A 16248-nucleotide genomic window follows, 5' to 3' on the forward strand; every position below is an offset into this window, starting at 1 on the left:
GGAATGTGCGCAGAACAAAAACTGAAACTGGATACGCTGCCAGGCAGAAACTTCGAGTCGTTTCTTTGGCATGAGATTTTGCTTGGCGTCACTCATGTCTCAGCAGTTCCCCTCGGTTCCGAGCCGAAAACTGAGATCAGAATCCAGCGTACACAATACGTCTTGTACACCCCAGCAATGGCGCGTGTGTGTTCAAACTCCATAAGGCTTTTTCATTCTTCAAGGAAATGCTTCGTTGTCAAATAGCAAATTCACGCGCCAGTAAAAGGAGTTGCGTACGAGCAAAGTCTCCCTAGCTGGTTGCCACAGACAGTGCAAGGTCGTCCAACGAAAGAGGCGACTAAGTAGCCCAATGAATACTGTTTCTCGGTCCAAGACAGTGCATGAGACAGAACAACCAACGGAACTTGCCGCACAATGTTAATATAGCTGTCGCATCTTCTGTACGGCATTCAGTGGTTAAAATATTGAGTAATCATGAGCGTGATTCGCCTGACATTTCACCTGTTATGAATCACATCGAGTAGCGGAGGGGAAGCGTTACACTCTGTGCGTTTTCGCAGTATTTAATCCAGACAAGTCACTGCGCACGCAAACGTATTAAGGTGACATTCCGGCATCACTGCATGGCCATCCAACGCCTTCAATTAACGCACACTTGAAGGTCGCCGGCTCCATTGGCCTAAACTTGAAAGCCAGCATTGGTGTCGCAGTGACAACTCAACATAGTGTCAAGGGGTACGCATGGCAACTCCTTAAACAGGGGCGTTAGCCTTAACAGGCAAATGAACACGAGCTGTTTCCCATGTCTCTTAAGGTGTGCGTCAATTTTTATAAGGGCCGCCCGCAGGTATCGGGACCAACTTACACTTCACCTTGTGCTTCATATGAATTCATTTAGCGGACACTACAAATATATACTGGCAACTTTCCACACCTTTTCGGAGTCTCTTACGCCGTATAGGCGCAAGTACAATTGTCCGCTTCTTGGCGTTGGTCGTCGTCAACTTCTAGACGTTCCACGTCAACTAACGGCATTGATTCAACAAAGATTCCAAGTCCCAAAACAATTCATGGGCGCATAGTCAAGTGCTGTACAATTATGGAGTCTATTTGAGGGCCACCGTACCAGATGGTGAAATTCACCTTACATAAGATGTCAATGTACTGTAATCGTGACAGGAACATGCGCCGTACATTTTCCAAACGCATAATACACGCGACCGCATGCAGTAACCTTTCAACCGTTTGGCAATAGAAGGACGAAGAAAGCGTGGCCGTTTCGTTGCGATATGTCAACGGGACCTAGCTTCCTACTCAGGGATAACTCAAAAGCGGTAACATCCTCGGCCCAAGCATCTTGCTACCCCTAGCCTCTCAACCAGTTCCATAAGAAGAGGAAGGAAACACAACCTCTTCACACACGAATTCAAGAACTGTACCGGACTAGAAAGGTAGCACAATATCAAAATAACCCTTTCCCGCCGAAACGTGGCACAGCGACCAAGGCTTCGTACTCAAAATCGGAGGCCTTCTTAGTTGCGGATGAAACCGTGCCTTCTTTGATTTTCATCCGTGCGTCGCCTTCGAGATCGGTTGATAGACCGTTTCATGAACATGCTGAAAACCATATACGCGCACAAAAAAATGGTGTTAAGGTGGGAACCTTACACCCTACATCCGATGTGAAGAAAGTTCGGTAGTTGGAATCCTAGTGAGATGAGAAGTAACTCCAGGGGCTTGCCGAAAGAAGGTGTAACTGCTGACGAATTTCGGGAGTTCAGGGCGCTCTTCAGGATTTGGATTTAGAAATTGAGCAACAATTCCCATCACTGCTGGATCAGATTCGTTACAATCCTTGGCAGAGAAATCTGAGAGGCGAAGGCGCGAAAGGTGTTCAACTCTCGACCAGAGTGAACTCGGCAGATTCGAAAGGCTGTAAGGAAGTCGGTTGAAGCAGACGAACTCGAAGATTGCCAACCCTAAGGCCCACACATCGAGAGCGCCACGCTTCAGACATGTCTGCTGCGACGTGTGCTGTGATTTCGCAAGTTCAGGAGCCCACAAACGCAGGTAATATTTATCTTCCTCGCTTACACAGCTGTCAACAGGCCGCACACTGCCCATGTCAAGCATATGCCCAAAGCCGTGGACATCGATCATCATGTTGTTCAATTTAACATCTCCATGCGCGAATCCAAGTTCGTGAAGCTTGGCCAATGCAATAATTGCTTCCCTTGCCACAGCTCGCTGGAAGAGAAATGGTGGTTGCGACTGGACTAGACTGTTCGATGGGGAGCCATCAATTAATGGCAGCAGCATGACTTCTTTAGACACGACAACGAGTCGAGAACCTCGACGTACCACGGTTGCTTTGTTCTCAGGAAGCGTTAAAGTCATTTGGCACAATGGTAGACCGTATTGCTCCGCAGTCTCTGTAAGTGTGAGCCCTTTAGCCACCAGCTTATCCCGAACATCCAACTCCTGTCGAATTGTCTTTACCAACTCCGCCCTAGCTGAGGAAATTTCCGCCTCCAGTTCTGCTGACGTGGCATCAGCATTCGGGACGATCTGGCTGTACGGCACCTTCGCTGCATACAACGTCCCATCGTCTAAGCTGGCCTTGATGACAGCCCCGAAATGTCCACTGCCGAGGTGCCCACGATTGTATAGAGCGATCGGCACTCCGTTGGCATTTATCATCATGACACGCTCATTTGGAGGGAACACTTCGTCAACAGCTGACTCCACCGCTCCTGGAGGTTGCTTTCTCTTCCGCTTACGGGTAGCAACCCTCTGTTCTGAGAGGACCGCCTCTTGCAGAACAGCCCGCATTGCCTCATAGTCCGGAACCGCTACGAGAAGCTGTGCGGCAGCTGCTTTCAGCTGCTGAACTTCTTCCAGACCCTCTTCTGAAAGTCGAACGCGCCGGATGCGTTCTGAACGTTTCACATGAGGAGTTTGTACTGCTACATAACTAGAAACACTGGAGGCAAGCTGCGAGGCGCCGCTATCCGCTGGATTTTCGGTCGACATCGCAATCTGTCTTTGAGGGGATCCCCGACGCTCTTGTGCCGGAGACTGTATTCCTGAATCCAATGTAGCGCTCTGAACAGGGAAAAGAGGATTTTCTTGACCAAGCGACGCAGGCGTTGGCACCGCCTTTCCTGACAATGCACTCGAGCTTGCGCCACTGACGTATCGCTTTGGCGAGGACGCAAGACTGCTCGCTGCGCCATACTGTTCTTGTGGCTCTTGAAATTCGGTAACGACCACCCCAGATAGAGATGGCTTTCGTTGTGTCAATGGTTGCGGCGGAGAACTCCATGGCGTAAATATTGACTCTGTTGGAAACCATCCTCCCGGTCCGCTGCTGCGTGGTGGAAGATGCGAGGGTGAAAGCTGGGTTTGGTAGCCCCTTAGCGAGGCTGAGCTAGTCGCCGGATAAGCAGATTGGGGGGAAGGACTCCTCCGCTCCTCTCTAGCACCCGCGCTGCCACCGGTGCGTCCCTGCCCCTGAGTCGAGCCACCAGCACCGAGACCTACTTCAGCCGCCGCTTGTTCAGGTTGTAGTGTGGATTGAGAAGGTTGCCCTGCCGCAGGAGACCCTCCCCGGTTTCTATGCTTGCTACCTGGATTCGAAAGAGTAGAATCTGGAGAGGGGAGTGTGGCAATCTGGCGCTTCGCTGCTTCACTTGCTTTTTGCGCTTCCTCAAACGACATGTATCGTGCAGTTGCGCAGCGTGTACAAAACAACAGTGCAAGAGCAAAAGCAAGCCCTTTCGTGGTCACTTTCATCTTGCGACAAACAAGATCACAGGCAGTTTCAACTGCCTACAGACGACAAACCTCCCTATTCGGGAACCGACAACACCGTTTCCAGACGAAGATTTCGACTCACGTCAAGATGTGTCACGCGAGCCCACGCACACGGGCTCCAGTTGAGACATTCCAACATTACAGGAACCTAATATGCGTGGTCAGGTGTAAGACTGCAGGTCGTTTCGAGACAAAATGCCCCACAGACCTTCTGAACAACGGCACGTCTCATAGGCACTACCAGTGGTGCATTGACAAACACTTCAGGGCTGGACTGCTAGCGTGGCTGGTAGTGTCTTCCGCTAGCCACTCGCTACTCTAGAACACAGCCCTAGCATCAGAACTGTCACCATGAAGCTGGTATCGTGTATGTTTGATAAATTTAATGCTTCGTTTCCCATTTTAGTTGACTGCTCACGAGACTCGCTCGGAATGTTTGAAACGACGCACAGCCTGCTCGTGTCCAAGCAGACACAACTACGCTGCGTCTCGTTTCTTTGTCCTCGCGTTCGTCCTAGCGTCTGGTCTTGCAGATGCCACACAGATGATAGCGCGCGGCATACTAGGACCGATGTTTTCCGGGGCCGCGCTAAGTTGAATACTAAAAGCCTGAACATAGAGGAGTCTACTATTTGGTACGGATCTGCCCAACACTGAAGCAGCGATGACTCCAAGTGAGGTTCTGGGATGTTTGCAGTTCTATGTCTTTCACGTACACAAATTAAAAGGCCTACCACTGACGGTACTAAATTCAGCGGAGTCGGCCCGAATAGGACAAAATTTCTGGGTATGGTACTGCTTTTCATATCCAACGGAAGTCCTCACGCAAGACTTGCTGTCTATTGCTGTTCTACCCAGAGATTCAAACTGATTTCATTAAATCGAGAAACATCGGTCCGGCGGCGCTCCTGGCGGCGTGTGAACTGGTAACGTCTCTTAGTCTTAACGGAGACCATTAGACCGTGACGGCTGCCCCAGTGTCACACCTGAGACTCGCAAGACTCAGCATCACATGAGAAAGATACTAGCTAACAGCACTGGACAGGAGAGATGGAGGAAACTGCAATGAACATGGGTCTCAGGCTCGAGGCGGACAGTTATCGACAAATCAATGAGACCAATGGAATACATATGGCCGTGCGCCAGGCAAGACAATCTGACACCGTGTCCGCAAGGCAAAGTCAGAGCGCCACGGCCTCTAGTTCCTGAACAGAAAGGTTACGTCCTACCCAATCCATTGCAACTTGGCATTGGGAACTCAACACTCCAAGAATCGATATGTTTATTTGACTCTAGTCAGGAATGTTCCGGGGGAAGCTGACCTGGCAGCTAACACAGAACGCCGGGCAGCGGATTCCTTCTACACTGAAATAGTGTGTCTTTCATCAAGGTTTCCCTGTTTCAAAAGTCTCGTTGCAACACAGAATGCGAGGAATCAGAAAAAACGACGGTTCCGTCGAAGTAGTTGCACCTCTGTAACATCTTGCCTCCAACTCACAGGTATCCAAACCGCTGCTCTGGGTACGGGATGTGCTCTCTTTCAGTCAATTATGACGGGCCTACAACTCCTCGCGTACGTATAGGAAACTCGCATACACAAACGCACCCTACGAGCAACAGTCGACATTTTGGGACTATCCTCTTGGAGGAGGAGGAGGAACCAGGCGTTAGCAAGTAGTGGGATTCGCACCCGAATTGAACGGTTATGACAAGCCATTTCCTCAGCTTCATCCCTCAAAGTGTCCGTCGACCAGGTCCTTTGTCAACTGTCTTCCTCACCGTATAGGAGGATACCTAATGGATTCAGGTCACTCCCTATCGCTTCTATCCTGGCACGGAGATGTGCACGCGCGTGGCGCACTTCATTTTCACCGATGCACAGGCTGGATGTTGAGCAGGCCTGCGACCATCTCCGTTTACGGTTTAGGCGGTCGCGCGAATCCTAAATTGGTTAAATAAAGACGTTTACAGTTGAGGCATATTGTTTCATAAGGTAGTCCACGATCAATCTTACCACCCATATCAGGATGGTTCAGTGAGTCAACGGTTAGCCGGAAAATCGTAAAATAAGAACAACACCTGGTTTCTGGCAAATACCTGATGTCAATTGCCTCGATGTCATGCGAGGGAAGCTAAGCGAAGCGATGGCACAGACAAGGGGTCAGGGGGTCCTAGGCTTTAGAGTTTCCGGCACTCTACAACCGCGACTGAAGCGAGAGAGGAATTCGCGCGAACGGGAAAACGACGGCTGTGAAGCATGCCCTTTAGCGAACCTGTGTTGTGAGCGAGGCAACCCGAATGATGGCTTTCTAAGAAATTCTCTGATTTTCTTTTTCCGGGCTACGCACGAGTGTTGGCAATACACGACGGTGGAGGGAGGTTGTACAAGGGCGTCTGTACCGTCCTAAGTCGAAGAATGCGTGTGGGTACAGAGAAAAATATTCTCGCAGACAACCATTGGTCTGCGCGCGGCATCAAAGCGCGAGAGAGGCTCGGTGAGCTTTGGCGACAAATACACGGACGACCTCAATCGGAGAAGTTTGAGTGCACACCACCACATGCAGTCAAGGAAGACACGGACGTGAGAAATCAGGGCTGTCAGGAGAGACAAAGAGAAAAAGAGACACGAAGAAAGAGACCTCCTAGACAACTCCAACATTCCCACTGTCGCCCGGACTCAGGCACGACAGACTCTCCTCGAGAGCCTAGGAGAAGGACGAAAAGCAGAGGAAACGCAAAGCGAGAAAAAGACGGCACGCATATTTCGACGCGTACGGAGAAACAAACGGACAGTAACTTGCGAAGACGGGAAGAAAGCGAAGAAATCCCTCAAATCTGCAAACACACACACACACACACACACACACCACACCAAACGCACGTGAAGACCACGCGTCAAAGTCGAACGGACGAATCGCACAGCAAAGCCGACACCTAAAAACTGCGGACACCAGATGCTCCGTTCGAGCGCTACAGTGGCTGCTGTAAAAGCGCCGTTGGAAGAGAACCCAGCAGTGTTCATACCTTTTGCATCTTTTGAAAAAGCCGTTATGTCCCTGCGGCGCGGGTGGCTACTATATGCGTATGCGTATTTACTCACATAGGCCTTGATATTTACTCATATGTACATGTATATCTATATTAACTTACAAATACCAACATTTTCCCGAATCGATTTCTCGTCTGAAAGTTGAAGTTCCTCTCATTCCTCTATGTGTGTGCTCGCTACCACAACCCCAAGCATCTACTTCCTATCCACAGCTCCATTGCCGTCCCCCCACACTTTTCCGTTTGTCCTTTTATCATTTTTTATCCATCCTTCGTGTTCTCTCTTCACCTCCAGCGTCGGGCCCCACTAGAGTGTCTGTCTGCGGATCCTCCTCCCGTTTCTCCTTTCCTCCTCGAGCTCGACCTCGTGTACTGTCGTTGTTATATGGTAACTATGATTCTTGACAGACGCTCTGTCCGATTGCAATCGCGCGCGATCCAGAGCCTTTCAACTCAAATCGAATCGACAGCGACCCGCGACCTCAGTCCCTGTCTCATGCACTCAACACACCTTTCCCCGTTTCCTCCCCCTGCGCTCTCTACTCACGTCGTCAATATCCATTTCCTCCTTCTTGCCGTCTTCCTCGTCAGAACTTTCATCGGAGACATCCGAGTCGTCCTGGAAGTCGATGCCTCCGCCGCCGCCGTCTTCATCTCCGAAGACGTCGCTTTCGTTGATCTTGGCGTTGGCAGGCAACTCGCCATACTGCTTCAGCAGGCGCGCCTCATCCGGGTTGTACCTGCGGAGGAAAATCATTGAAATAAGCAACTCTCAACCTCGTGAACTTCAGCTACACCACCGCGTGGACGCGACCACCTACTGAGTCCCCCCTTGAACACGAATAGACCCTGTACTTCTCTGCAGCTCTTAAACCGTGGAAACAGGGATACAGCGAGTCCTCTCGCACCACAGAGAGACCTGAGCATTTTCGCGTTCCTTGGACTTGAAGGTGACAGAAGATCGTAGGTCCCAACGGGAATGTAGATGAACGAAAACGAATTCAATTCTCGAGTCTGCAGCTTTCGGAAACATTTTTCACCGTCGACCCTTTGCAGTCTCCCCAGGCAGGCACGACGAGAGTGAAGGAAACTGACACAGCCCCCTGGGTACCTCCTCCATCGCTCTGTCTTCGGCATTGAAAGAAACGCACATCGACCCTATATTGCTCAGTTTACGCGCGCAGGAAGCTTGGGACTCTACCGACTGATGTACCGACTGATCGGACACCAGCGCGGACGCTGCGGCGAAGCCCCAAGCCGTGCTTCTCACTCAACCGCAAAAGGAAGACACAGCTTTTCGTTTTCTTCGCTGTCTTCTTTCCCGCACAACCGAGGCATGAAAGCTTCCTTCCTCCTCTCACCTCGACCCCCTTTAAGAAGGGATTCTGCGTCCGCGCAGGCTTTCATGGAGAAAGAAAGGATTCATTCCACACTTACTTGGCAATGACGTCTCCCTTGTCGTTCTGGAAATCGCGAAGAGAAACGAGAACTATGTCTCCGCTGTTCACCCACACGCGCTTCCTCATTTTCCCCCGAATGTGGCAGAGACGCTTCACACCGTCGAAGCAGTAGGCCTCTAGGCGGCCGTTCCCGAGCATGCGCAACACTTGTCCGTACTCTGAAAACCGAACCGACGAGAGACATTTCAGCCAACGAAGCACCCGATTTCACTGAGCCTCTGGATTCTGCTGTTCAGGAAAACGAGATGCCCCAATACGCTTGTCGGAGAAGGTCGGCCCTCCCTCTCACCACTCACGTTCGTCACGCCGTGAATGCAGGCTCACGCACATACACATATATATATATATACATATATACATATATCTACAGAGAGGTGCAGACGTATACAGTTACGTTTATACATGCATGTGAAAGAATACACGCCGATGGAAGGACAGACAGATGAATCACCATGTGGAGAGGGAGGTACACAGTCACACAGATGTAAGATCATTCCTTGGAACTAAACTACCCTTGAAAACCTGTGGAAACGTACGTAAAAAAATGCGTATATGGACACAAGTACTATACAAATACATACATGTACAGATATATATATATATATATATATATGTATAAACACTTGCATATGGAGACGGAGTCCTGCGATGTTGCTCGTCAGTTGAGAATCGATACCAATGCGTGCGTGCAGAACTTGCATTTTCTCAGAGAATCGAGAGCAAACAAAGTGGAGCAACCGCTCTCGAGATTCGCACGAAAAAGGCGGAAAAGACTGCATGCATTTTTTTTTCCGGCTCCCGGAGACACATCCCACCCGAGAGAAGGGCGTTCCAGACGCAGCCACACAAGCAGCGAAGGAAGAGAGAAGAGGGAGTAAGGCGCAGCGTTCGAGACTCCCTGAAGACGACAGTCCTCCAGAAAAACTCGAGAAAACGTACCCTGTCCATCTTCCTTGTACTGGAGTTCGCGCTTTTCTCCCTCGTTGTCGTTCTTCCCCCTTCGGCGGTTCTTCCCGCCCTTTCCTGCACCACACAAAAAGCAAAGGAGCCGAGTATATGTACACAGTCATACGCACTTACACATGCTTTACGTTTCGCGCGTGTGACCCGCAACGGGGTGTGCAAACAAAGCAGACACGGGAGAGACAGCAAAGGCGCGGGAGAAAACGCAAAAGGAAAACGGGAGAGACTGATGAGAAGATGACGGAGAAAGCAGACGCGAGCAGCGTCAACGTTACTGGCAGCGAAAGAGACATCCACCGCGAAAGAAAGAAACAGAAAGGATCTGCTCCAGATTGTGTGGACGCCCGCAGGCTCAACCGAGAAGGAGGGCCCTGCCACGACCTTTTCAAAGCATGTGTGTGCCGAGATTGATCTCCGGCCAAGGAAAACGGGACTTCGGTGCCCCGTACAAATGCAGAACATAGTTAGCGAACACCAGGAGGAGCCTGTGGAAACACGAGAAAGCTGCGCATCTGTCAGAGCTGAAACTACAGACTACGGTGACATACACGGGTGCATACATACGGACAGAGGAAGAGTACGGCTCGAGCTCGAGCACAGAAACTCATGCACAGATTGTAGCAGAACAAGACAAGCTGAAAGACGAGGAGAAACACAGGAGAAGAAACGATGGAGAAGAGAGGAGATCAAGACAGAGAGAGAGGGGAAACTGGAGAAGTACGGCAGGCCGATGGTCATAGATAACAAAGGTACGGAAGGCTGAGCAGATCCGTCTTCTCATCTGGAGAAAGGTCATGGAGACACGATACAGTGACGGGACCGAAAAGACGCCGTGGAGCAAACAGAAAGAAAAACGCGGGGAGAACGGAAGTGAAGAAGCGTTTCCTTGTGTCTCTCGCGAGAAGGGATTAACTGCGGCAAACGGCAAGAGTCACGAGGAGAGTGAGAAGAGCAGAAGGAGCAATTAAAAAAATGTAGAGACGACAGACAAGATTATTTTGAGTGGGAGCCCAGTGACAAGGGAAAACGAGGTCGCGAAACATTAAAAGGTGTATGCGCAGACGAGGCAAGGAAGGGGGACCCCTAAGAAGGCGAGACGGGAGGCGGCGGTTCTCCCGCAGCTGCAGATTTCAAGGGAAGCGGAATCAGAGGAGACGGTGAAACGGCGAGAGAAAACCCACTGGTGAAAGGCAAAGTGCGCTGCATGGCTTTTCTGCCCCAGAAAATTACTCGAGAAACGCAGCCTGGGTCGTGGCTTCTCGGCCGTTGTCTGGGGATTTCACGCCCTTTTCTGGCGACGCGGAAACGCCGAAACTGTCGCGCCTACCTTTATTCTTCGGCATCTGCGAGAACGAAACAGAAACTTGGGGGTTGCAGGGCAGAAGAAAGAGGGAAGAAAAAAAAGTGAAGACGGCAGCGGCCGCGCGACAAACAGTGGGGGGAAACGAGAGAAGTCGCCCTCACTCCCGCGCTCGATCCGTCCCTGCTGCAGCTGAACACGAACCTGCGCGAAGGTGCTCGTCGAAAAAGGCCAGTCTTGCCCCTCTCAACCGAGGCGCGAAGTAGAACGGCGTCACTCTCTCGTCTCGGTAGCTAGAGAGCCCAAGAGTCCGAAAAGTGTGTCTCTTCTGAGGGGAAATGACCCCGTACTCAAACACCCGTATGCACAGGCGGAACGGCGTTTCTGCCCGTCTCGTCCTGCTTCGCAAGTGTCTCGCCGTCCGCGATTTGAGTCTTGCGTGTCAGTGAAGCCACACTTTCCACTTTTCCTCAATGAAAACGCCAAAGACCGAGCTGCCCGTTTCGCGTTTGAAGAACCACCGAAGCAGCGACAGAGCGTCAGACGACCTGGTTGTATGTGTGGTGTATATACACCTCCAGCGTCGTGTGTACGGCAAGTGGGGAATTCATTTCTCTTGGCGTGTAGAGGGAAGTGGAGAAATCGCCGACCACAGACCTGGGGATGCAACACACGAGACAAATGCGAGCAAAAACGGCAAAGACGAGCGTCGATGCCACCAGAACTCCGCGGAAAGAGCGCAGCAGTTGCGGTGTGTGCCCAGGCCTACGCTCATAATTCCACTTAGATGTGTTGAATGCTGTTTCAGACCATCAAGCGTATGCAGGCGAGTATCTAGGCGAAGCAGCTGAGTATACCGCAGACCAGCTTCTCGATAGTACAATAGTAGACGACTGTGCCGCTGTACTGACGTTTCAGTAGAGAAGCGGGGCAAGAAATGCGAGGCGTTTCGAGAGTTCTCACCCGCGTCGAGATGCTCGCAGTGAAAAGAATGGGTGGAAACTGCAGTTGAGAAACTATTCCGAAAACAAAGAACCTGTTAGAACCCTAGAGAGGGCAAGCCAGTTGTAAGGCAAACTGTGCGGACTGACGTTAGGAGCACCACATCCAGAACGTGTGCGAATCTGAAAAGAAAGCTCTTTCTGTGTTCGAAGACGGAAACAGGACGACGCGATTTACACAGTATACGGTTCAGGGAGCAGAGATTTCTACATCTGATCTGGCTGCACGAGCATACTTTTCACCTATGACACGTATTGGTATTACTGCGGGTACTAAGACCTTCAGTCCCTCCTCCCTCTAAAGTGATTACTCGTTGTACTATGGCGATGAACAAGAAAAAGGAGTACGCTCACCGGTCTTGTGGGTTCTACGAGCCGTGTGAGAAGGCGTGAAACCGCCATTTGAGTAACGCTGAAACTCAAGATGGTCTGAAGAAATCCATTTCTCGTCAACTCTCCTCTTCATCTATTCGCTCTGCAGTGTCGTTTTCTCCCCTTTGCAACTCCACCCGCAAATCTCCAGAGAAGAGGTACTTCTGCGACAGCCTCTGCCTTCTAGTCACCGACAGATCCAGTCTTGAGTAGTACAGAGCACAAACCTAGAACGACTGGACTGAACAGCGAAGTGGAACCCTGTGAAGGCCCGTGTGTTTCGCTTCCACCGCAAACCCTCGAGAAAACTACGTGTCGCTGCTGCAAGGCACTCCAGCTCGGAACGAACGTCGAAAAAACAAGCACGGACGAGGAGAGGGAAGTACGATTCCTGCAAAGTCGAGACCGGTAAAATGCCGCGCGTCTGCAAACACCGAACGGCAAACCCGGTGCCTTGTTCGCTTCCGTGTGAGTATTTTTCAAACAAGATCTCGAACAGAGCACTGTGTGTGAGTGCATATGGGAAACAGGCTTCTTGTGGGCTCTCAGTGGCATTTTCTGCCGCTAAAACTAAAATTGTTTGCAGAGTAGGTCAGGCTAGGTTTTTTACCCGCAGCTTTTTCAGCTGTAACGCGTCAGTAAAATGAGTCGCTACTTCCCCTTTTTTCTCCGCACATCTCGGGCAGGAAATTCTCTCGAAAGACGTGAAAGAAAGCAGTGAGTTGCGCCGACATAACCCCTGCAAAGAGAGAAGGGTTTCTTCTGTGAAAGCCACAGAAAACACACGTGCTTCGCTGCCACCCCAGCCCGCAGCCCCACCGCCTTCTCACCCGTCTCGCGAGTGAGTTTTCTGTGTGGTGGATCAGCAACCCTTGACAGAATTGAGTTGGTGGTTGTTTTCGATGGAAGGAAGCGAGAGTTTCGGAAGAATTCTCGGAAAAGTGGATGTCAACCTGGCAATTCTGTCCCGTTCGCGGGGGGCTCTCCTTTTCCGTGCAAGCACGCGTCCACCTTGATCTCGCGTTCTGCGCTGTGGATTGCAGGAGACGTGTAAGGCAGGCGCCTCTGTTTCCCCGCGGGAGGCACAGGCGATGCAGGAAGCGTCTCCTTTCACGACACCTTGGCAATTCACGAAGGAAATTCCCGTCTGCCTTGTCTGACTCAGGTGGCAAAACTCTTCCTGCGTTCTTGCTGCCTCTGAGTCGAGGGTTTAGGGACTTTTAGGGTTTAAGCCTTCAACTGCCGAGGGCCCCCCCGCGAGTCAAAGACACACGCCGCGTGTCTCTCCTGTGGCGACTCTCCGCGAGAGAGGAAAGAAAACTTCACAAGAATCATAGGCTGAAGCGAACCTCCGATTAACAAGTGTGTGCGCTCCGTGGGGAGAGAGAACGCGTTCGAGAAAGACCTACAGAGGGCAGACCAAGAGAGTCAAGATGGCAACGCACGCTCAGTCAGGTGCTTCCTGCTCTCTGAGCACTTCTCCGAGATCTGGACGCGAAGGAGGACAGAGAAAGACGGAAGCCTACCTTCTGTCCCTCCGCAAAATCCCCAGTTCCAGACGGCGAGGTCTTCCGACCGGTCCTCAATCAAAGGCCTCTCTTCTGCGAGTGTCCACGTTCTTCCTTGTTTGCGCGCTTCACTGCGTGTCTTCTCTCCCCGGCGCTCTGTCCTCCGCCTCGAACTCTCCCGTCTCTTCTGACAACGAGGTGCCCGACCCTCAGCGAAACCGTGACAGCTCAAAACCTTCCAGTTCCGATGCTACGCCAGATAAGACGCATGACAAGCAGCGGCCGAGAAACAGGTATGAAGATGTCGAGGACTGCTGCAAGGGACAGAAGAAGCGCGCTGCCGACGACGCTTCTGCTGCGAGAGAGGCGGACGGAAAAGAGGAGTCTTGCTGCGACAAGAAAGGCGCTGCCGGAGGGTCGGGCGGAGAGGGACCTTCCAGTGAAGGAAAACAGTCCTGCTGTAAAAAGAAGAAAGCAGTGGCTGCGGAAGGAACCGCCCACGTCGCTGCGGAGGGACATAAGTCCTCTTGCTGTGGGGTCATGCCCATGTCTTTTCAAAACTCGCTGCACACCGTGATTCTCTTCCACTCATGGGAGACACTCGAGGTGAGACTTTAAAATGGAAAAAGGAAAGGACGCTTCCGCAGCCTCAGTGCTCACCAAAAACACATGCCACCTAGACAGGCATATCTGGACGCCCATGCATACCCACACAAATACACGCAAGCAAACATATATATATATATATATATTTATTTATTTATATGTAAGAGTATGCGCATCCACGCATAACTGTGTGTGTGGTTAATACATCCACGTATGCATCGTTTTGTGTGCACAACTGCATGCATATATATATATATATATATATATATATGTTTGAGGTGCATTTCAAGACGACATCTGGGTGAGAGGAGATGCTTGTGGATTCTTGCATGCACGCCACGAGAGAGGATGCGTCACACGGTGCGGAGACTGTCAAATAGTCAGCCTGAGGATCGAGGCCGGAAGTCCGTGTGTCTGCGGTCTGTCGTATATCGACGTTTCCTTGTCATCTTTTCACCCTGGAATTGTCTGACCTCGTGAAACCCCAAATCGTAAACAGGCCTCATCTTTCGCTGGATTTTTCCTTGTCCAGCTGCTGTGTGTTCCTTGTCATTTCGTGCGTTTTCTCCACCCTTTCATTCTATGTGTTTACCACCCTGCGTTGTGCGTTTTTCTCCTTCAATGCTGCTTGGCGTTTCCTTCCCGATTTGCTCTGCAGCGGTGGCAGTACGTGCTGTCGCTGCTGACGTGCGTGGTTCTGGGGATGCTCTCCGTGGTTCTGAAAGTCCTTCGCCTGCGACTCGAGTTCTTCCTCGCCAAGCGCGACCGCGCCGCGGAGGACGCCCAACGAGTCGAGAAATTGAAGGAAAAGGAAGGACAGAGTTCGGCGGCTTCTCCGTCTTCAGCAATTGTCGAACGCCTTTGCGGGAATTTCCCTCTGAAGCAAAACTCCTGGCGGATGCTGGAGGCGTTCGTCATCTACGGGTACGACTACCTTCTCATGCTGATCGTGATGACCTACAACGTAGGGCTCTTCTTCGCTGTCACGGGAGGCCTCGCTCTGGGCTTCTTCTGCTTCGGGCACCTCCTCAGAATCCAGGCAGAAAAAGAAGAGAACTCGCTGGAAGAAGACTACCGCGGGGACCCCTGCTGCTGCGGAACATAAGAACTGGAGACAAAAAGAGAAGACGAAAGGTGTTGGAGACCGAGAATGAAGGAAGAGGAGACAGAGAAAGAAGGAAAGGGAGACAGAGAAAGAAGAAACTGAAGAGTGGAACTAGGAGAGACCACAGGAAGGCGTGGAGCTGGAAATTATTCCTTTGAAACTGGTAGCAGAGCAGGGAGGTCCCTTGAACTTTTGGATTTAAAACATCCTTTTTTTAAAAGCCTCCCTGAGGGAAGAAGCTGGAACGCAGGGTCAAGAGACTAAGGTTGCCGCGTGGAATCGGTTGATCCGCCGTTTTTGTGTAGAACTGCATTCTTTACCGACGCGTTTCAGCGCGTTTTTTGCCGTCGGGGAAGAGTCGAGAAGGGCGCACACATGCGTGTACAAGATGCACACAGACTGTGGCCCTCGTCTGTTCTCCAACAGACCGCGTTTCAGAACGAACATGTAGAATACGCACAGAGACGCGTTCAAGCCTCTGCGCCGGTGCTATGTTTCACCGCTTTCAGCGAGAGTGCATGTGTTACAGTTCTGTTGAGAGTACAAAAGCAGAGACAGACTTCAGTGACTCGCTACGTTCTTCGGAGACAAAAAATTAGAATCTCGGAAGCTGGTTCCGCGCCTCAAACGCACTAGGAAAACACTGTGGGTGCACCCGCCTCCGCGTTTGAAAAAAAACTGTTCCTTTCTGTGGGAGGAGATGCGTCAGGAGCAGACTGGCAGTGCAGGCGTTCGTTCTTCCCCTCAAGGCGGCAAGCTGTTTTGTAACGCATTTCGAGCGAAAAACGTGAGCAACGAAGTCCTGAGGCCTGTCGTCATAAAGCGGCAACGGCGGCTGCCATGTCTAGACACTGCTTCTCACTTCAACGTCTCCCACCACCATAGTGTGCTGGCAGGTCGTGACGTCAAGTAACTTATTCCTATCTCGTTCTACGGTTTCCACAGAACGCCCAGTTTCAGTGAAAGCTGGGAAGCCTCAGGCGACACACTTGGGTCGCGGCGACATTCTTCCCCGCGCTCGACCTACGTCCACCGTGCGGCAAGTCGCCGCTGCGCAGAAGCGTCT

At 51.3% G+C, this 16248-nt stretch overlaps 4 protein-coding genes across 4 annotated transcripts; 1 reads left to right on the forward strand and 3 right to left on the reverse strand.

Moving 5' to 3' along the window:
- Window positions 1–784: 784 nt before the first annotated feature.
- ROP16 (rhoptry protein ROP16) lies at window positions 785–3798 on the reverse strand (the record flags this gene model as incomplete). Its single annotated transcript, XM_002365332.1, has 1 exon — window positions 785–3798. The coding sequence occupies one exon, from the start codon at window positions 3796–3798 to the stop codon at window positions 1675–1677; it is 2124 nt and encodes a 707-aa protein (XP_002365373.1). The 3' UTR covers window positions 785–1674.
- A 2307-nt stretch (window positions 3799–6105) lies between these two features.
- On the reverse strand, window positions 6106–10696 carry TGME49_262720 (eukaryotic initiation factor-1A, putative). Its single transcript, XM_002365331.1, has 5 exons — window positions 10618–10696; window positions 9267–9350; window positions 8305–8485; window positions 7415–7607; window positions 6106–6654 (listed from the first exon to the last, which is right to left on the reverse strand). Exons 1-5 carry the CDS (start codon window positions 10631–10633, stop codon window positions 6649–6651), a joined length of 480 nt encoding a protein of 159 aa, XP_002365372.1. The 5' UTR covers window positions 10634–10696; the 3' UTR covers window positions 6106–6648.
- A 167-nt stretch (window positions 10697–10863) lies between these two features.
- On the reverse strand, window positions 10864–11993 carry TGME49_262715 (hypothetical protein; the record flags this gene model as incomplete). The annotated part of the gene is made up of 2 exons (XM_018781296.1): window positions 10864–11247; window positions 11946–11993. The coding sequence occupies 2 exons, from the start codon at window positions 11991–11993 to the stop codon at window positions 10864–10866; spliced, it is 432 nt and encodes a 143-aa protein (XP_018637131.1).
- Window positions 11994–12840: 847 nt separating this feature from the next.
- Window positions 12841–15671, forward strand: TGME49_262710 (Ctr copper transporter family protein). The gene is made up of 2 exons (XM_002365330.1): window positions 12841–14077; window positions 14736–15671. Exons 1-2 carry the CDS (start codon window positions 13397–13399, stop codon window positions 15180–15182), a joined length of 1128 nt encoding a protein of 375 aa, XP_002365371.1. The 5' UTR covers window positions 12841–13396; the 3' UTR covers window positions 15183–15671.
- Window positions 15672–16248: the final 577 nt, after the last annotated feature.

The sequence above is a fragment of the Toxoplasma gondii genome, chromosome VIIb (assembly GCF_000006565.2).
Source record: "Toxoplasma gondii ME49 chromosome VIIb, whole genome shotgun sequence".
Classification (NCBI taxonomy): Eukaryota; Apicomplexa; class Conoidasida; order Eucoccidiorida; family Sarcocystidae; genus Toxoplasma; species Toxoplasma gondii.